The sequence below is a fragment of the Phyllostomus discolor genome, chromosome 2 (assembly GCF_004126475.2).
Source record: "Phyllostomus discolor isolate MPI-MPIP mPhyDis1 chromosome 2, mPhyDis1.pri.v3, whole genome shotgun sequence".
NCBI classification, from domain to species: Eukaryota; Metazoa; Chordata; class Mammalia; order Chiroptera; family Phyllostomidae; genus Phyllostomus; species Phyllostomus discolor.
This window is the reverse complement of record NC_040904.2, coordinates 130,566,666-130,588,888: the sequence shown is the minus strand read 5'-3', so window position 1 is coordinate 130,588,888 and position 22,223 is coordinate 130,566,666. Positions and strand designations below refer to the sequence as shown.

At 36.0% G+C, this 22,223-nt stretch overlaps 1 protein-coding gene across 2 annotated transcripts in view; it reads right to left on the bottom strand.

The window, feature by feature from the left end:
• The window catches only part of DCN (decorin), a 42,090-nt gene extending 26,382 nt beyond the window's left edge, over positions 1-15,708 (bottom strand). Inside the window, exons 1-2 of one of the 2 annotated variants that reach the window (XM_028532444.2) lie at positions 15,507-15,708; positions 11,337-11,592 (exon numbers count right to left, since the gene is read on the bottom strand). In XM_028532444.2, coding sequence (XP_028388245.1) covers positions 11,337-11,559 — 223 coding nt within the window. In that variant the 5' untranslated portion in view covers positions 11,560-11,592; positions 15,507-15,708. Of the gene's footprint in view, positions 1-11,336; positions 11,593-12,367; positions 12,552-15,506 lie in introns of those variants that run through there. The other variant, XM_028532445.2, reaches the window with a different exon arrangement.
• Between the last annotated feature and the right edge of the window lie 6,515 nt (positions 15,709-22,223).

The window sequence follows — 22,223 nt, the reverse complement described above, 5'->3', positions numbered from 1 at the left end:
TTCTTTTGAACAGAATTTACTACCTACATTTAATCCTTACTCCATAGGCATCTTTGTCAAAGTCTTAACTGGGGATCTGGCCTGCAACCTAGGTATGTACCCTGACTGGGTATCAAGCCAACGACCCTTTGGTTCACAGGCCAGCATTCAATCTACTGAGCCACACCAGCCAGGGCCTTTTGTATGTGATTGGACTTAAATTCTAGTGACTTTTTTGACATTTGTTCCATGCAAAGTACAACTAATTTTCAGATGTGAAGAGAAAAAAATGGTATATTTGGATGGCTGACAATTTTGATTAGGTTGTCATCCTAGATTTCATAAAAATGTGACATGCTTGGGGTAAATCAAAATCTTTTTTCTGAAGATTTATCATAAAAACATCTTTAGGCTTGAGATTTTTATAGTTCAGTTCTTAGAAACTCATTTTTACAATCAAAATCATAATCTTACAATTTCTCTGAAATTCTAGTTACTTTATATCTATTTGGGGTACGTTATATATCACTATTCTATTATTAAAACTTTATGTAGCTTTACAGTTTATAAAAATAGCAATAAATATGTTATCTTATTGATCTCACAGCAATTCAGTGAGATGGGTAAGGCACTATGAGCATTTCATTTTTCTAGATAATTTTTAGAAGGATTTAATGAATGAACAAGTTCAAGCAGCCAGGGTGAAAAAAATGCAGACCAGAAGAAAATTCTTCTGGCTTCCAGCTAAAAGTTTTTTTTTTCTATTCTGCCTGTGTGTACCCCAATAAGAACTGTTCTGACAGCAGACTCAATAGCATGGCTGCACATTAAAGGGCTAGAGAGAGCATCTGGGTGTCAGTTAACTAGCTTGCTTGACAACTACAGGCAGAGTAGGATAGGGAAATTATGCCACTTGTAAGTCCTTAGAATGTCACAAAGGGAAGGATCATTAAATATCAGCAAATCTACGGTTCCCAAATGCTGATCAGGTAGACTCCATGATGAGGTTCTTATCAGGCTATATAAAAATCAGAAAAAGATAAGGGCAATCTGGTTAGTTTTAATATAAACTGTGGAACACACACAGCAGAGATATATGCACACACACTGCCTTGGTTTTAAATGTATCTCCTTAAAAAAAAAAAAAAAAAAGATTCTAACCCTGGCTTGTGTAGCTCAGTGGATTGAACACGGGCTGCGAACCAAAGTGTCTCAGGTTTGATTCTCAGCCAGGGTACATGCCTGGGTTGCAGGCCATGACCCCCAGCAACTGCACATTGATGTTTCTCTGTCTCTCTATCTCCCTCCCTTCCCTCTCTAAAAATAAATAAATAAAATCTTAAAATAAAGATTCTAATACAGATGGCAGGTTGTTGTTATTTTGTTGGATTTTTTACTTTAATAAAAAATTAACTTGTTCAACATTCAAAAAAACTGTATTTGTCCCAGAAATCAGGAACTTCTAAGCTGATCTAGCAATCTCTTTTTATAAGTAAAACCAGAAACTCAATGAAGTTAAATGGCGTATCTGAGGCACCTCATAGCTACACTAGACCAGGACTAAGATGTTATGTGTCGTCACTCCAGAACAATCCAATGTGCCACTTATGCATGTAAATATTCTGAATGTTTTTAAAGATGCTGGTCAATGATTTCTCTTGAACATACTGTGCTTATTCCTAGCTACTCCTTTTTTTTCATATAACTTATGTGTATGGAATATGCCACCCACTCATTTCCTTTTGCTTCCATTCTAGCAATCTTTTAATCCATACTCATTTCCCTCCCTTGTAATATTCATCCTAGCCAACCCAGATAATGATGACCCCTGCCCTCCAAACTCCTTATGTATAAGCTTCTGATGTGATACTTCATTTTAGGTTTCTTTCTTTTCTGAAACTTCTGGTTAAGCAAGGACGAATGACTGTCCTTCATCAGAGCTTTAATCTTACCGCTTTACACACAGGATGTAGATTTTTGATTGATTAATTCTGAATTCACAGTCTGCCCTGCTCTCCCATGGTGAACATTTCAGGATATAGCTTCAGAGTCTTTTCTGCTAAGGTTTTGTTACAATCATCTCTTCACATCCTACTTTCATGAGAAGTATTGGGGTACAACTAACTATAATAATCATAATTTTCCTTCTGATTCTTGGTTGTCCAAGAACACTTTAGAAATAAATACTACTGTCAAACATATTATCCCCAATATCTGTACCTAAAAATTGCTCTAGTCCTCTTATGTGTCTGATATACTTGTGAGGGAACTTTGGTCACCTGTGTGTCTGAAGAAGACTGCCTTTTCTGCTCCACATTGTATCTGATTCTGTGGTGATAGTTTCTTTTTTCTATTAAAAGCTTTTATTTATTTGTTTTTTTAGAGAGAAATGAAGGGAGGGAGAAAGAAAAGGATAGAAACATCAACATGTGCTTTCCTCTCATGCACTGCCTAATGGGGACCTGGCCCACAACCCAGGCATGTGCCCTGACTGGGAATCGAACTAGTGACCCTTACTTCATAGCCCGGCACTCAATCCTCTTTGAGCAACATGTATTTCTCAAATTTCTGGTGGGGAAGGGAGTGATTGTAGCATTTGGAAGGAGAAACAGATCCTCAGTTGTGGATTAGTTTTGTCAGAAACAAACAAACAATGAAACAAATGAAGAAACAATGAATCCTGAATCTGGTTAAGCCTCAAGATGTAAGTTCCAATTTACAAAAAAATATAGAGGTCAAAAGAACATGCTAAATCTACTAAAAAATGGATTCAATAAAATCCCAATTTCTTCAACCAACAAACTACACAGAAAAATGAAGAAATGTTGGTGAAACTGTAGTTTAAAAGAGACATAAGAGCTATTTAAATAATCGCAATGTATATACTGCATTTGGACTCTGATTCATACAAATAAACTGTAAAATAAAATATTTATAATATTTATAAGATTGAAAATCTGTACATTGGATAAATATTTGATAATATTTAGAAAATGGGAACATACATAGTAATGTGAAAGTAAAGATGCATGAAAACTAAAGAAAATAGCAAAATAAAAAATTGCTTTTAGTTTTTTATATGATCTGGTTATTGTGATTGTGTTATATACGAGTTTTAATCTTTCTGAGAATTATCTGATATATTTGTGGGATAAAATGATATGATGTCTGAAATGTGCTTCAAAGTAACATGGAGGGGGAAGTCATGGGGTTATAGAGAAAATACTGGAGTTAGTTGATACTTGGTGAAGCTTCATGATGGGTGTACAACTGTCTGTTGTTTTGTAAATTTTGTATATTTAAAAATATTCTCACACCTTTTTATAAGATTGTTATTGGAATTTTAACTTTGGTCCATTTCTTGATCCTTAAGATCACTGGAAAAGTTGCTTAAACTCTCTATTCCTTAATTTTCCTGCATCTTTCACAGGATTTTTCTGAGAACTCAATAAACTGTTCTACAAAATAATTCCTTACCACAGTGCATAGCAGGGTCCAAATTATTGGTGCCTGTAATTATCTTCAATAAGGAGGCAATACCCTGCTGATTACAAGTCTGTATTTCTGTAACGTGTTTTTTTTTTTCTCTCTGCACAATACAATTATAATGCATATTATCTGGAAGTTGAAATGTCTTTGGAAGGTATGTCACACACAGATTTTTTATCTAAAGCTCTTGATACTGGGTTGGTTTTTGTTGTCAGTCAGTTCATCATCTTGCTGCATTGATCATTGTTCTCATGAAGTTTAGAGCCTTTGGTGAGCTTATCTACCAAGCTCCATTTTTGGATGGTAATCCTCAGTTTAACAAGCCTATGCTCCCAACTAGGAATGAAATCTCCTAAAAACTGTTCATGGTCAATATAATCCTATTTTAATGGTAGCAAATCCTCTACTCTCTTGGAAATCTGTAAAGTATTAGTCTTTATTTATATTAGGGTATTCTTTATTTTTTGTCAAGAAAGGTATATAATTTAAGTGACTGTGTAGATAACTGCATTTTTCAAAGCTGATATTAATCATATCTCCCACCCAATATGCTCTTACTCAATACAAACCTGCCCCACCCGCATCAAGAAATGGAGTCAAATTCGCCTCTTTCAAGTCTGGCCTGGCCTCCTAATGATTCTATGAACTGATGTAGTGGAAGTAACACAGCATGACTTTTGATGCTAGCTCAGAAACAGCTGTCCAGCTGATATCCATTCCTCTGGGATGCTTGTTCTGGGGGCAGCCAGAGGCTATGTAAGAAAGAATTCTGTCTATGCTGAGATCACCACACTGGAGACGCCACCTGAGGCACTCCAGATGATGGAAAGCAGAGCTCTTAGGCAACAGCAGCACCAGCTGCCAGTCATGAGATTGAGCTGTTTTTCCTGGAGGTCTAGCTTAGGCTAGCAACCCCACAGCGATGGCCACAGCCAATGCCTGACTACAGATGCATGAGAGACCTCAAGTGAGAACAGCCATTCTGAGCACTGCTCAATACTCCTGTACCTAGAATCATAATTACAATTATATTTTTAAGTTGCCAAGTTTTGAGGAAATATTTATTCAGCAATAGTAAAAGGAACAGAGTAGTTACCTAAATGTAACTATTTTTCAGTGAGCATACTTTAATATAACCCTACATTTTCCATTAAAATACAGTTATTTCTAAGGTTTTTCTGAATTATTTATTTGCTCTCCCAAATTCTGTAAAAGAAATTTTATCATCTTTAAAGTAGGGTTATTTATTAAATAAAAGTCTACTTAAGATGTTCGTGGGAAATCAGTTCTGAAATAAAGTCTTATTAGTAAAAATAATTTTATTTTTTTCTCTAGTCCCAGTGACGACTAGCATTGCTCTGTTAGGCAGTGTCAGCAACGGTGCTAAACACCACACTGAACAAAGGCCAGGCTGTCCCATAACACGCTTTTTTCCCTCTGACTTGTGGCAGGGATCCAAACTCCTCTATTTACCCTTATTGATTTCCAACAGTATTTTTGTAATTCTGTTTTCAATTTAATAATTAGGATAATGGTGATACATTTCAGTTTTTGGCATATAACCAGAACAATATGTAGACATCCAGCCCCATCAAAATACCTTCCTGCCCAAAGCATGCATGTTTCCCTCTTTCCCTCTTAAAAATGGCAATTGGGTTGTAATGGTAGTCAGACCACATTTGAGATATAGAAGATTCCCCCTTCAATTGAATTGTTTTTCCAAATGAACTCAAGGAAGATATAAGCTTCCTTGTAAGGTCATTCTCAAAGAAAATAAGAAAGGGTGAACCACAGCTCTATGACGACTATTGCCTAGTCAGACCTGATCCCTCCTATTTCCAGCTTCACAGAATCAAGAGTAGTGTAGAATTATGTACTCATCCATAGGCTAAGCCTACATCTGTTCATTTATTCATTTGCCAAGTGTTTATCACGTATGACAGCCTACCAAACATAAGGCAGTTAGTTGAGTAGAGGGTCTACAAAGTTAAATTATTGCCATGCTTCCCTTCTGGTAGAGAAAAGAGATGTTTAAACAGGAAATAAAAAGACAGTGAATAATAATTATTACATATCATTGATTGCTAAAGAACAATCAAAACAAATGTGTATCACAATGAAGACACAGAAGTTGACAAGCTCAGAAGTTGCCTCAAAACAATCCACAGACGAAGTTAAGGGTTAACTTTATCTTGAATATTACAGTGTAACTGCTACAAGGCTTCTTCCTTTTATTAAGACTGAAGTGCAAACTGGTTTAATTCTTCCTTATCCTTATTTTCAAGGAAACATATAATCTTGCTACTTTTTTGAAGAAAAAAAGTTAAAATTAAAAGGTCTCTGCATTTCCTCTTTTACCCAGGGAACTGAAGTTCTGGCTAACCCATTCCCATCCTGTCCTCTGGAGCCAGTAATGGTCGTACAGAGGAGAATGCACCACAGCTGCAGTCTAACACAGCTTGACCCCACACAGCTGCCTCTCTCCCCTCCTGGGACTGAGAAACTAAGGATGTGTCAGTTCTCAGTCAGGTCAAGGAGATGGAAGCTTCTTCTGGTTCTAACTCCTCTCTTCTTCCTCCTTTCCATCTCTAACCCTGTGAGTCAGGAGCCTGGGTTACCTGGGTTACTCCTGGGCATTCCCTTTGCTTCATCTGAAGATCTGTTATACTTTGCCTCTATTCAACACTAACTTCAGGAACCCACTGGGCATGCTCTGTGCACACTATCTTTCCTATACCACATCTTGGAGTGGGCCCTTTTGATGCATCTGAACTCCTAAGGGGAGTCACCTCACATCCTTGCTGCTATAGGGCTAGAGATCAGCATGAAAGCAACTGAGCTTCCAGCATTCTCTCTACTCCTTTACAAAAGAGCCCTAATTATTTTACTGGGTTGATGTCATGGAAGTCTGACAGTTAATTTACCTCATATGCAAGGTTTGCCTCTGGTACACTAGTTTTCCCAGACAAGAGATAAGCTGTACTATAATATGTCCCAAGCTGTGACCACTAACAAAATTTTCAACAGGTGAGAAAATGATTAAAGAGAAGAAAAGTAACTTTTTGCAATTTAAAAGGTTATACATTTTCCCCTGAGTTTTATTAAAATATCCTTTGCAGTATGAGGTACATTATAAGAACAGTATTTATTTATTATGATTTTACATGGCAAAATAAAACCTTCCATCTTCTGACATCATTTCTACAGGGCTAAGTATGTGGCTGTGAATCCTTTATGATTATAAATAGCTTAGTGCTTCATTGTTCTTCACTCAACCAAGTCCATTTTGTTCAAAGGAATAGTGTTTGGAGGACACTGATTTGTTGAGTAATTGCACAATTTTCTAACTCACCTACTTACATTGGAGATGATGTGGCCTTCTGTAGGGCAAAGGGAAAAGAAAATGCTATTTTATATACAACTTGAGAAGATATACACTTATTAAAGATTCTCAATTTCAAAGAAAAATAAACAAACCTATCAGAAATAACCTCATATTATTAGCCAACATTACCTGAAATGGTAAACTGAATGTAACAGTTTTTATGGTAAACATTCTAAAACATTTTTATTCTTATCTAATGAAGATATAGCCCCATTATCAAATGAGAAAACTGATTTTGAAAGTTTCAAAGCCAAAGGCAGTAAACGGTAAAGCAGGACTTGAGTTCATAGTTGTTGAACTGCATAACCCAAGTTCTTTACATTACTAAATAATTTAAAAAGATATTTCAGTTCTTTTGAATCTTGTTTATAAGAAATGTATCAATAACTATTCCTTTAAATTGGATGAATAGTAAAAAGTATAATGCTTAGATTTATTTCACCTGTCAACGCTGATCTGCCCTTTATTCATACAATGAAAATCATAACCACATAATGCCAATTGGACAGCTGATCCAAAGATGAATGGCTAATTCAAAGAGCACACAAGTAAGGGGGACTGTCTTTCTTCAACATATTAGTTACATGAAACACAGCATCTAGTCACAGGAACAATGTTAGGGCATTTTCAAAAGACTGGATAAGAATGAGTTGCATTGTAAGTTTATTATTTCAAAGTAACCCACAGATTTCTGAATTTTCTGTTCCTACATTTATTTTTAAATTATTATTTTTATAAATTCTATAATTAGGAGTGAATTGTTTTATGTTTTAATAGGATAGTAAAGAAAGAAGTTATAGACCTCATAAAAATCTGGCTTAAATTACAAGCTAAATTGCAACACTTTTAGCCAAACCAATCTGACCAATGTCTATGGAGAATTCATTACTTCCTCCAACAGGTTAAGATATATGTTTACTTTCTCAATATGCCATGCTCTAGGTAAACATAATATATTGCAATTCTTATAAATTATAACTAGAAACCCGAACAGTAAGTGTATCTTCCTGAAGGTCTCAAATTTTCCTGTGGAGTAATTATCCAGTTCTACTGTCACAGTTTTTACTTCTTAGCTTTAAAAGAACAGTTTTAAAAAGCTGATGTTTAACTTTGTCAGAAATAACTCAGTGGCAAATATAGTCAAACATTTTAATAATTTTTTTTATATTAAACATTGTTTAGACAAATTGACAAAGGACTTTGTCCTTTAACACTGTAGCTTCTGTCTGCTAATTAAAAGCCCTGCCAAGAATAACCCTGAAGAAAACATTAGCCTTTGATACAGATAAGCATTTACAAGTCTTATCCTAATGTGCTCAGCAGTTTTTTCTTTATTATAATACAAACTCCATGTTCAGATCACTAGAGAACTTAAAACCGAATTGCCTTTAGTATGAATGAATTTGCCCACTTCTTCTTCCTTGCTTTCTATTTTTACTCCATATAAAGTAGATGTTTTTTCATCACAGAGAAAAAACATTTTGAGCCTCTACTCTGAGTCAGGCACCTCAGACATATAATGAGCTTTCTAAGACTGATTGTGATTTTTTTCTGAAGATAAATATATCAAGGCTCTGAACAGCTGTCCAAAATCATAAAATGATCAAGAGTTAGATAGTAGTTGAAAATGTGAATTGAGTGTTTTTGTAAAGGCAAGTAGATGTGGATTGCTCTTCCTTTTAAGAAATGTATTTTTTTCACTTTATAAGTTGTGTACAATAAATGTTTTACCACTATGCTGTATACATGAAACTAATGTAATATTGCATGTCAATTGTAATTGAAAAATAAAAACAATTTTTTAAAGGAAATGTATTTTCTGTCTTAGGAATATCTGACCAACACTTCCAATAATATATTTAAATATTTAGATATGCATCCGTAAAGTAATAAAGACTAAAATTAACTTGGATGAGCCCATTGCTCATTAGAACTCAATTCTCTTGGTTAAATATGGTTCCCCAGGACAGATCATTATTACAATTTTAGCTAATTCTTTTTTGTGAGTCAGTAAAACTATGTATAGTATAGGAATGAGCCCTGGCTGGTGTGGCTCAGTGGATTGAGTGCCGACCTGAGAACTGAAGGGTAGCTGGTTATATTCCCATTCAGGGTATGTGCCTGGCTCGCGGTCCAGGTCCCCAGTGTATAAGAGGCAACTGATCAATGTATCTCTCTCCCTCCCTTACCCCCTCTCTAAAACTAAATAAATAAAATCCCTTTTAAAAGCTAAAGGAATAAGCCTGGCTGGCGTGGCTCAGTGGATTGAGCTCGGGCTGAGAACCAAAGCATTGCAGGTTCGATTCCCAGTCAGGGCACATGCATGGGTTGCGGACCACGGACCCCGGCAACCGCACATTGATGTTTCTCTGTCTCTCTCTCTTTCTCCCTCCCTTTCCTCTCAAAAAAAAAAAAAAAAAAAAAAAAAAAAAAAAAAAAAAAAAGCTAAAGGAATGATGCAGATTCTGGGTTCTTAGAAATAAGACAACATTGCCCTGGATGGTGTGGCTCAGTGGACTGAGTGCCAGCCTGTGGACCAAAGATAACATAGAAAGCATTTTCATCTAAAAATAAGAAAATAAACAAAACGACAACATCAATAAAACTGTCGTGAGACACCCAAGTCAACAAACCTTGATGTTTCTTTTGAAAACTACACTTTTCTGTACAGTTTTGCGCAGTAGGCGTGGGCCTTTTTCATGATAGACAACTGGACAATTCTTCTAACGATTTTATCAGAACCAAGCTTTATGGACCATTTATCATGCAAATAGTAAAACTATTTATGGAAAAATAAAATTAAGTGAAGTGACTGGACAAATCTTCATTCTTCAAAAACATTAGCTTTTTTTGTTGATAATATGTGGTGGGAGTAATCATGAAGTCTTTTAACCTTGTTCAGAGGCAAAGGGAAATTTAACTTGCATCACTTTTCTTGGGAACTCAGCCACATTAGTGACGTCAGAAAAAATCTACCATCAATATATCCATCAAGTGATGATTCTTTTGTTCAGATAGTTCCAACCTTATTGTTTTTTTCTGCCTAAACCCATAATGCACATAATTTCTAGATGCTTATAGAAGTTTCTTTTGAATTGATAGTAATCTAATCTCCTTGGTAACGATTACACAAGTCAAAAAACAAACAAACAAACGCACCACCAGTAGAGTACCAGACTCACACGAATAGGAACCATACGTCTTTCTTTCTCTCTAGGGCCTAGAAAAGATCTGACCCATTGAGGGCTCTCAATATATTTGAAGAATGAATGAATGAATCTAGTGGAATTGTCTTATAGTCTTTTTACAACCTTTCTACATGCTTTCTATACATTTATTTGGGTTTCAAAAAGCTATGTAATGCATGTCAATATTGAAGAAGATAGTTTGGTTTTCAGTTATTATTTAACATGTTTTATGTTTTCCTAGGTCTCTGTATTTAATTTATTTCAACTGTAGAAGTTAGTGGCATTTTTTTCCCAGCAAAATCCTGCTAGAAAGCATGTTTTGAATGCTTTCTGAAAAATGGGGTTTCTGAAAAATGTCCCACTATGCTATGGGTTTCTTCCACAAGGAAATACACCATGGTAGAATCATTCACTGGGGACATTTTTCTTTTTCCTTTCCAATAACAAAATGTACCAAAAGAAAAAAAGACGATGAATCAGCTGCCATGTAAACTAAATTCATTCCCTTTTGGCCCATGTTCTGGGACTTCTAAACTTCTAGAGATTTATCTTCAGAGTGTGTTGCTCTTGAAATTCCCAGGCCAAGTTCTTCTTGAAAGATGATAAATCAAACTGTTTTTACAATGTTGGGCTCAATATATGTGCTCTGTGATTATATTGAATATTTACACCATGCCTTATAAATAGTTAGTGTGAAACTTTCTAAAGAATATAAACAGCTAGAATAGAAAATATCAACAATGAAGGCAAAGATAAGACCCAGAGATTAAGGGAGTATTTTGGTATTTAAATTTTTTTTTAATTTCAAAGTTGTTTTGCTTCTGATAACTCTGCATTCTTTACAGTTTAGTAATCTTTGAACTCTGTTGTCTGAACTAAGCCAAGAATAGAGAGATTGCCCAAGTTTTCTTACTATCTAAGGTCTCATTTAAAAAATCATCAAATTAAAATAAAGTATCACTCTGGAATCACAGAATGTAAGATGTTGTTTTGTTTAAAATTTTGCTGTATAGAAGGGGGACCATGAGTCTGAAAAAAAAGTTGTGTTAAAGTGATTTGTCCAAGATTGCAAAGTGATGGAACTGTGACTTACAGAAAAGGAAATATAAAAAAAGTCTCTTAACCTTTAAGCTATTTCTTTCTATCCTACTTTGCTTCCTTTACTTCTCATTAGATGGCACTGTCTCTCACATTTGGAAATGCAAAGATTAAAACTGCAAGTGCTAACCTCCCAGGGAAGCCATTCCCAGGATACAACAAAGAAGGTAGGTAAAAAGAGCCTGCACTCCACTCACCCAAATCAGAACATTGGACAACTCGAAGGTGGCACTGGCAGCGGAAGGGACACACCGGTCCCATGGGCTCTAGCCCAGTGCCATCAGTAGGGGGATCATCAAAGCCTGCACCAGAAGCCTCATCTGCTGACAAGAGCTCAGAAAAGTCAAATATGCTTCTCTGTTGAAATGGTCCAGCCCAGGAAACTTGAGCAAGCAGGAGGAAGATGAGAGTTGTCTTCATGATTTATTTCATGTATGTTCACAACCAAGGAACCTAGGAAACAAACAAAAGGTTTAGAAGGGTGATGTTGCCTAGTTTGTAACACCTCATAGCAGAGCAGATGAGCATAGAGAAAACTTATATGTATATAACTTAAATTATATACATATAATTTATTGTTAGGAAGCAGAACATTAGAAATGTATTTAAAAGGTGATAAGGTACGTTATAGACTAATTTTCATGGCCATTTGCTTATGAAGTGAAATTTGAATATTATTTAAATCTTCTTGTGAATGTTGGGTCTGAATTAAGAAAACATATTCACATCATTGACAAAATTGTTATGGATAAATCATGTTGAAATTCTCAGTGCTCACTCAACACAAGCCATGCCACAGTCCAATAAGTTTTATCTATACACTTCAGAGATCTTTGATTTCTGTTTCAGAAATATCTCTGGAAGCCAATCTCATCTCTGCATCCTACTGTATTATCTTGGTCCAGGCCCTTCTCATCCCCTGAAATTACGGTAAAAGCTACCAAATGGTAATCTGCCTTGAATATTCCCTCTACACCAGGTCATATTGCCCTCTGCTGCTCCAGTCATCTTCTAAAAATTCAACTTAATTATATTCCTCTCCTACTGGAAACCCTTTGGTAACTTCCATGGCTTGCCAATAAGGTCTATGTGCCCTGTGGTGCATGTAAGGCCATGCATAATTTGGTACCAGCTGATATTCTAGCCATACTTCTCTCCATTTGCTCTTCACTCCTAGTCCCCACCTCAACCCTGACCTTCAAAGCTAATCGCTACTTAAAGTACCTACCTTGTAAGAGTGTTGTAAAGATTAAATGAGATAACGGGCTTCCCCTGTGGTTTCCCTGGCTCATCCAGTCAGGATGCTGCTTTCTCCCTCTTCTGTGCTCCCAAAGCTTGTTGCTGTTACTTCTTTTAAAGAACTTACCACATTTTATTGTAATTTGTTTTGCGTGCTTGGTCTAGTCGGGAACCCCCCTCTAGAAGATGCACTCCTTCAGGGCGTGCCTTATTATTCTTTGTTTTCTACCCAGCCTTGCACAATATTTTGCGCATAAATGACTCAATTGACCATCAGTTTATTAACATAAGTTATTCAATGTGTGCTAAGCAAGCAGTCTGATTTCTTAAACACAAATTATATTTTTTCAATATCAAATTTCTAGCATAAGAAAAACATTGAATTGAATACCTCAACTTGGTATAAGCAATACTGACTTTAAGAATTTCTATTGGATAGTTTCTCACACTGATCATTTCAAATGAATCAATAAACACCTATTGAAAACCCTAACTGATTTTTATATAATACACAGGATTTCATTTTACCTGTAGGGCTATCTGTAAACAAACAAAAAGTACACTTTTGACAAATCCATACAATATTTATGAATTCATTCATTAAGCACTTATAAACAACTATGTTACTAAATTGGCGTTTACTTGGTTGAAGTAAACTAAATAAAATTAACTAAACCTTACTAAATCAGAATAACAAAACAATAGTTGATCATGTAAAGAGCAAGGAGTCTACTTCTGAATTGATACATTAAAAACCGCATTGAAACTGTTCTGAGTATTCTGGAAACATATTGCACATATTATCTTTAGTCCCCTCAACTCTATTTTGAATTTCACATGTATAAGAATCCAAATTAAAGCTGCACATTTATATATAGAATTAAATAATTGGTTGGAGTCATTATCCAATTGTAGCACAAACAAACAAACAAACAAACAAATCTTTGTATTCCCTAACCCTAATGTATCTTCAGGAAATTTTTGCCTAGATCCACTAGAGAGGAAATAAATATTTTTTCAATTATTATTCTTTTGTTTCTTAGTTTGTATTTATTCCTGAAATACATGTAATGTGGCACATATAAAATATGGGCTTGCAGATTTTACTTTAAAAATACTACTAAGATTGTTATTCACTCTGCCCCTTTAAGTCCAGGATCAGGCTTTCCCCAGGAGCCCTTTCCCACTCATTCGCTGCATGGCCTCTTAACGGAGACCCTATTGTTTTGGCAGAGTTCCCCTGGATTGGATCTAAGGGAAGGGTTTTCTGTCTGTTTCACATTAAAATGCAAAGTTTATGGTTTACCGCAAGTCTGCTAGCCTTGCATATTTAATGTCTCACAATTTTAGAAGAAAAATGTAGCAAAGTAATTGCAGATTTAATAAATAGCAACTAGAATTAATGCAGATGTCACTTTTTGATCTTTTCTCCAGAACACAAAGTGCCTGGTTGTTTCACAAACCCACAAAAGGAAATGTTGAGCTATAAGTTCAAGGAAAAATTATCATTTATACTTATTTACTCTTGTTAAAATGGTATATTTACTCTATATAAAATTCTTTTTGGTTGAAGCTAAATGCAAACAGGCAGCTTATAGGTGCCATTTCTTCAGAGTGTGTGTGTGTGTGTGTGTGTGTGTGTGTGCGTGCGCGCGCGCGCGCATGCATTTTAACCCCAATGGTCTTGGGGAATATATACTAACATGTACAGGAACTTCATACAAATTCCTCCACAAACTTCTTTTAAATTGGTGCCATAATACTTGAAGACTCAGCATCTTAAAACAATTAATGTGGGCAGTTGATACTAATGATTTCTTTAATCATCTCCTTCCTTCCTGAAGAAATCAGAAAAATAAACAAAAAGCAACAGCTGCCCATGTAGAGACCAGGCAGCCTATTACTGAGATCATGGTTTATTTTTTAATTTAATTAAACTGTTTTAAGTACTCTTAAATGTAAGACTCTTTCCTAAATGCTAATTGCTAAGAATAATGTCACTACTTCACCAAAGCATCTTGCCACAGTTTACAAGTATTTTAGCAAAAATAACAATCTCTGGTTCCTTAAACTACTTCAGCTGAGTAAATTAATTTTTTAATTCAGATCAACATTTGTGTGATGTCATTTCTGACTTTGGAGTGGCTTTCAAAGCCAAAATTTAACCCTCAAGAGACAAATTAAGCTATATATGCAGAGCAAAATTAAAACACCCCAGCCCTAGGTGAATTTAAAAAACCTCAATAATAGAAGAAATAATTTTAAGGTAAACAATACAACTGTATTTATCCATAAACAAAAGCTACTAGAGGAGGCATTTGGTTCTTTTTCTGGTCAAAATAGCCATTGGAAGGAAAAACCACAGGTATTTACATCACCAGGAACCCACTGAACAAGTGGGCGTCATGTTGCCCTGTTTTGCAATTAGAAAGAAAAATAACCTACACCCTCATCTCATAGGAAATGTATCATATAAAATTTTCATTTGTATTGAAAATACTGACAAAGTCGCTTCTTTACATTTAAGGAATTATGTAGCTAAGTCTGATATTTTAGTTAGGTCTTTAATAATCAGCATAAATGTTTTCAATGTTTATTTTCACCTCTCTGGTGATAATTTTTATCTTTTCTAGGTTGCAAAAATGTACACTAGACTTCTACAACTAATGACCAGGGTTAACTTCTCTTAGGTTTTAAAAGTTCTTAAAATAGACAAGAATTCAGAAAGGAAGTACATTCTTAACTATGTAATGCAATATAATGAAACGACGAATAATATGCTAGTCTAGAATACTTTTCTACAAATACATTGTAAAGAGCTAAACATTTCATCAGTACAAATACAAATATATAAACATAGATAGTCATGTTGTTAAGTCATAGATGTTAAAAAGCATCTTTTTTTTCCTGTAAGAACAGAGAGAAAGAACTAAAACAATGCATTCAATCAATTTAACCAAATATTTAACTTCCATTTTCAACAATACTTTTTTAAAATGCTGCATAAAGATTTTTAAAAGTTTACCACAGTTATTTTTTCTTTTCTTTTTCTCACCAAATAATCTCTCAACTTGATCAAAGTTTTATTAGTTTGTAGCAGAGTTCAGGACAATTATTGAAAACCATACCTTTTAATCCGGGGATTTGCCACAGGAGCCCTCAAAGCTGAGATGTAATTACACTAAATATTCAGCCCAAGCAAAAGAGTTTGCAGGTGTGGAAAGGAGGAGGGGGTAGGTGCTGCTCTGTGCCTGTCACTAGGTTGAAAATCTCCTGCTTCTACTCCATAGTCCAGATAAAAAATAAGGTTTCCCTCAATGAACACTACCCGGCTGACACCCACATTAGATCATATGGTAATGATATGTCTCTTGTATTGTAGCCAGAATCTTTATTGGCCTTTTTTTCTCCCCATTTGCTTTATTCCTTTTACATCTGCTTAAGATTCTAAACTGCTTATGTAGTATAGTGAAGGACCTTGACTTAAAATTTGCTTTATTGTGTCGATTCATTTCCCAAAATATTGTAACTAAAAGGCTTGTTTCCCCACCCCCATCCCACTCACTACCCACCCTTTCTAGTCTTGTTTATAAGGAACATTTATTATATTTCTGAAAGGACAGTTTTTCTTGCTTTTGGGATGTGTAAGTCCAGCAAATGGAATGAAATGAATCTTGTAGCTATTTTAAATGTGGTCTGTGAAAATAAATGAGTAGCCTTAAGTGAAAATACTCGTTCGGATACTTAACTTGCCTTAGGCTGTTTGTGCAAATTCAAGTACTATGCTGTGGAGGTTTCCTATATATTTTTAATGTGTTTCTAGTGTCCTGGAAGAAAGCCAGGGTTTTATATGAAAAACACATCATTTATTACTTTTATTACTCGTAGTTTAAAATCTTTCTTGTTGTCTACCAGTTTTTTTTAATAAAGCACCCAGATACTAGAAGTTGGTCACAATTAAATTTAGCCTGCATATGAAAACATTTATTTCATAGACTATACTTTTGTAATCTAGGACTCTGAAGAGGCAAAGTCTATGGCTCTTTCCAAATTTCAGTAATAGAAAAAAGACAATGCAAGTACAAGGAAAGTCATCTATTTAGCTACTGGAAGGCTTTTTTTTATGAGTTTGTGTAATTCCCTTGCTGGACGCTGTTAGTTCTATCTGTGTGTCTCTCTGTTGTGACTTGTATCTTTATGCTCTGGCCCCGAGGGCTATTACCAGGTGGAAACTTGAAATCGACATCTGTGAAACATGAGAGGATCCCCCTCCATTCATCACCCTCCCTCCTTCCCTCCTCTAGCCCTCTGAGTATACAATTCCACAGCAAACACTCTTTTGCCTTGATGGAACTTCAAGGAATTAAATTCTTGAGTGGGTAACTAAAGGAGGGGAAAGGTCGCTATTAAATTATATTTTACATTATTTCCCAAACCCACCTCCCTAATTTTAGCACCTTACCCCACTCCTCTTATCCTTGACATTTAATAACCTTAAACCCAGTAATTTTGATGGTTTAGAAAAAGGCAAGTATTCTTTTCCCCTAAACAATGGTGCAAATGATCCCCTTACCTGGATTAATTTTTCCTTTGATATTCTCTTATATGGCATTTATCTCTTTCTTAAGACTTTCAGCCACTTCTTCATATTATAGTTTTTATAATATGAAGGGAGGAAGCATAGTGTTTTCATATTTATGGAGTCTCTGTACCCAGCACAATCATGGTATATAATAAATTCTCAAGAAACACTTGAATGATTCCATAGAGGCATTAAAGCATTGGTTATGGACCACACCATGATTATTATGTTGCCCAGCTCTGCCCTGTTAGTATAGCTCAGTTTGGTTGGAGCTCTGTCCCATAACCCAAAGGTCATGGTTTCAATTCTCAGTCAGGTCACAGGCCTACATTGAGGGTTCAGTCCCTATTCGGGGTATGTAAGTCAGGCAACCAAACAATGTTTCTCTCACATCTCTCTCTGTCTCTACCTCTATCTCTGTCTGTCTGTCTCCCTGGAATCTAAAAAAAACAAACAAAAGCCAACCCTATCAAATTACAACTCAAAAATAACAGCAATAATTGTTGAAAGAGAGAGTGAGAAGGGAGGGATAGGAATATTAAAATGCAGTAGAAAGAGGACAACAGAAGGAGAAGAAGACATAACATCATGTGTGTCTTCTCTCTTATTTTTTTTTACTTTTATGCAGCAGGAGGAATACTGTCCTTACCCCTGACAGTAATCCGTGTGAATTTAGACAACTTATTTAACCACTCTGAATCTCAGTGTCCATATCTGTACAACAGGAAGAAATTATTACCTAATTCATAATGTTGGAGTGAAGATACTATGAGGCAATATACACAAAGCACGTTAGCTCAAAGCATGACCCTGGTAAACTGAACTCTTTAAATGACTAAGAGAAATCATATGTACTACTATCATTTTACAGATGAGAAAACTGAATTCCAATGGTCTACCCAAGTTCACCTAGCTGGTAAGAAGCACAACAGAAGCTGCTACTCAGGTCTTCCAGTTTCCTATTACCATACTACATTTTAAGAAAGATCAAACTCTGAAGATAGAAATTTAACATCAAAATTCTTGGGGTAGCATGTCTTTTCAGAGTATTTTAAAAACTGTGACCAAATTTTAATTCTGTGTAAACTCTATATTTGCGTAGGAACAAATATTTCCTTTTTAAAAACTGTAGTAAGAACCTCACCTCCAAAACCCCAACAATTTGGTCAAACACGATTTTAATTGAAATCTGTACTTTCAATCAGATGTTAAGTTGCATTTACAGTCACGCTTGCTTTTAGATAGAAGAAACTAAGTCACAACAAAATCATATGCAACTAAGCCACAAAGAAACCATGGGGGCTGTGGTCAGAATCCAGGCCGCTTTCAATCTAATGGGAAATGGAACAATTTTGAGGCTGGAAGCAGGGCCTGTACAGAGACGACTGAAACTTATCCTGGTTTGGAATGTGTGGGGGTAGGGTTCACAGAAACCTTGGCTGCTGTATAGATACTTGAAATATTCAAATGCAGAGCACATACCACAACTGCTGTTAAAACCACTTAAACTGTGATTTCTACTGACAACCCACTGGTTAACAGGGTGACTACATTCTGCATGCTGTCAAAGTTCATTTTAAGGCTAGTCATTCTTCCTCAGTGACATCCAATACAAGTGATTTAAACTGTACCTGCATATTAAGGATGTGAAGAATGCCAGAGCCTAGAAAGTTCTCCTTGTGACATCCTTTTATTTTCTAAGAGGTTTGAAAGCAAGTGATTATCTTCACAAACCTGATGTGACTGGTTTATTCTTAGACTGACTCTTCAAAGTCAGGTCAGCGGCTGCAGTGGGTTGTCTGGCTCTTCTTTTCACCATCCTAGACAGATTTTCTCCTTTAGCCAAGAAAAAATGCCAGGGGGTAATTCAGGGGAGCCTTGCATGTGGGACAGCTTGAGACCAAATGTGGTAGTGGGAAACAACTACCTTGGTTATCTCCTTTCTTTCCCCTCATGACTCCATTCCCCTCACCCATCACCACTGTGTTCAGTATCCTTGTACCTTTCATAAGCCATGCAACCCCTGTGTTTCTCAGGTTTTTAATCCATAAAATGTGGATAATCATAATACTACCCACTGTAGGTCTGTGGTGAGGTTTAAAACAGGTTACTACATAACGCATTTGGAGCTGTACCTGACACAGCTCAAACAGTACACGAGTGTTCTCACTCCTGCTGCTGCCCCTCCTGCTGTGGTTGTTACAAGCCTTTCCTCAGACACGCCAGTCCAATAGGCAGACTGCACCTTTTTCCTGGCCCAGGGTGTTTTCTGCAGAGAGATCGCCTAAACAATATAACTGGAAAAACAGGGACTTCATAGTTAGATACGCTTGGGTTTAAATTCATACTTTGTACTTGTTAAATAACTGCCTGGCTTTTTTCATGCATAACATTTTACTGGGTTCCAAGTAAATCCTGCTGAAATTCATTCAGGGACTTCATAAAAATCCAGAGACTCCAAGAGAAAGAATCTCTACTCTGAGCAATGAAGCAGAAATAGCAATAGAGAAAAGGACAGGGTAAGTTATCACTTTAGATAAGGAAAAGTCATGGATATGTGAACCTCCCTTTCACCCAAGAAGTATTCAATTTCTTGATTCCTTGACTCTTCTTGAATATTCGGGGGCATCTCTTTTGTCAGTTGCAGTCAGAATACTTATTATTCTTTCTACATTCATTAGTCAATTTGCTCTGGGACAATAAGCCAACGGTTATTGAATATCTAGTAGTGTGTGCAAGGCACACACCCTCTGTTAAATACAAGGAAACTTCCAGTAACCTATCAAACACTCAATCAGCATATATTTACTGAGGGACCCCTGTGGGAGAAAAGTCAATACTAGACCCTGAGGAGGATACAAAGAAACAAAAATTATGAAGTGAAAAGCATGCCCATGAATACTTAGACTAGAGTAAGGGGATAGGGTATAAGATATATTTATATATACACACATATATATATAAAATAAGCTATATATATGTATATATATGTGTGTGTGTATAATTATATTTACATATACATATATTTACATATACATATATTTACTTATATATAGCTTATATATATAAGCTATATATAATTATATTTATGTGCACATTAGAGTGCACATTTAGAGTTGTACTAGAAAACCTACAATGCATTAAATAATTATAATACCTGGCCAAAGCAAAATATGTTGTACTTAAAAATAATTATCCCAGCAAGTCAGAGGAGGAATGGGGGAGAGATCACGTTACATAAGGGTGGTTTAGATATTTGTTAAGAACAAAGTACAGTTTGAGCTGAATCCTGAGGGATAAAAAGAATGTGAAAGCAGAAAGACAGCTCTGTAGGCTGCTGAAACATTTCTATTAAAACCTTGACAACAAGATAACCAGAAAATACATAAATCAGTGCAGCTGAAGTGGACACTGTCTTTCAAGGAAGCCATGAGCCCTTTTTATCATCCTTGAATATTCAACAACTGCCATGGCGTCTGATGTGTGGAAGTCACACAGTAAATGGAGATCCAAGTCTATGGGAAAAGCTAAAGGGTAATAAGGAAAGAAATGAGGGGAAATCCTGACTATGGAAGGCCTTGAAAGTCTCCTGTAGAGCACACATTTATTCATTGATTTATGCAGCAAATATTCATTTGCTGATTAATATATGCCAATTCCTGTGCAAATAGCTGACGTTATGAAAGGTACTTGAATGAGGTAACAATGTGATAGAAGTTTTATTTTGGCAAATCAAATCTGCAAGTATATGCAGAGGGTGACCCTACAATCAAGGGAACTAATTAGCAGGCTATTACTTTCATCTTGGTATGTTAATACTATCTTGGTAACAGGAGATAAGCATGGTAAGTATTGGACCACTGCTCAGAAAGCCAACGTGACTTATCAAAGATAGATGAGGCCCTGGCCAGTGTAGCTCAGTGGATTGAGTACAGGCCTGAGAACCAAAGGGTCAAGGTTTGATTCCCAGTCAAGGCATATACCTAGGTTGCAGGCCAGGTCTCCAGGAGGGGGGCGTGTGAGAGGCAACACACATTGATGTTTCTCTTCCTCTCTCTCCTTCCCTTCCCCTCTCTCTAAATATAAATAAATAAACTTAAAAAATTAGTAAAAGCTTTTGCACTAAAAAAATTTTTTTAAAAAAGATGGATGAGTGGAGGACCTGTTCTGTGCCAGACACTGTGCTGTATTCTCTAAGTGTCTTATCTCAACTAAGACTCATAAGAACCATATCAGTTAGTTACTATCATAATCAGTTTTAAAATTGATTATAAATCAGTTCAGAGCATGAAATCATGCACTCCGTGACTCTATTCTCCTCACTGCTCCAACCAGTTCTTTTGCTGTGTAAGCAATGTCAGGGAAAAGGAGAGTGAACTTCTTTTGCTTGCATACTTATTTCCAAAGAGAACATTCTTTAAATGGGAAAGAGCAACAAACAAAAATGATTAAGTTAACTAAAGCTCTTTGGATATGTAAATGACCACTCTATGAGGTCATCTTTTGGGATATTTAATTTGTGGTCTTGATAGTGACTTGGAGAAATCATGTAATCTGAATTATGGAATTAAAAAAGGAGAGAAGGAGTTACATACAATTTTTCCCTGTGAATTCTCACATGGGAAAAGTCCTCATGTTTAATGAAGGCTTCACACACCCTGATGCCAGAAATGTTGACATTTTACAGATGGGACCACCTTTGGAGAGGTACATGTTAGAAGTGAACGAAACTACAAAAGAGAGAGATAAAAGCCAGACTTTTCCTGGAAGACTACCTCCTGGCTATATGCCTGTCAGTTCACTTATTAGTTGACTAGGCTGCAAGAATAAAGCTTGCTACCAGGAACCCACCAAGGTAGATTCCACTGGAAATGCTATACTTTCTTTTCAAACAAAGAAAAACAAGCAAAGAGTTGTAGCCAAGAATAACAGATGGAAGGGAATAGTGTGTAATACCTGAGTATTAGAAAGCAAAGACCCTATATTTGCAATTTGCTGCAACAAAGATGACTTCTCTTCACTAGCTTTTCAAAAAGGTAGCTCAGTGTAGTATTTGAGCACAGAGAACCTGGGGCCAGACAGCTCAGCTTTGATTCTCAGCTCTGCCGTTAACTATGTCCCTGATTCTAGGCAATCTCCCCAAGGATAGCACCTTATTACACAGGAGGATAAAATGAGCCTGTAGTTGCAATGGGCATAGAACAGATGGTCACATAAGATAAGCTATGTAAGTTCATGTCAAGTAACAAAAATTTCGGAATGA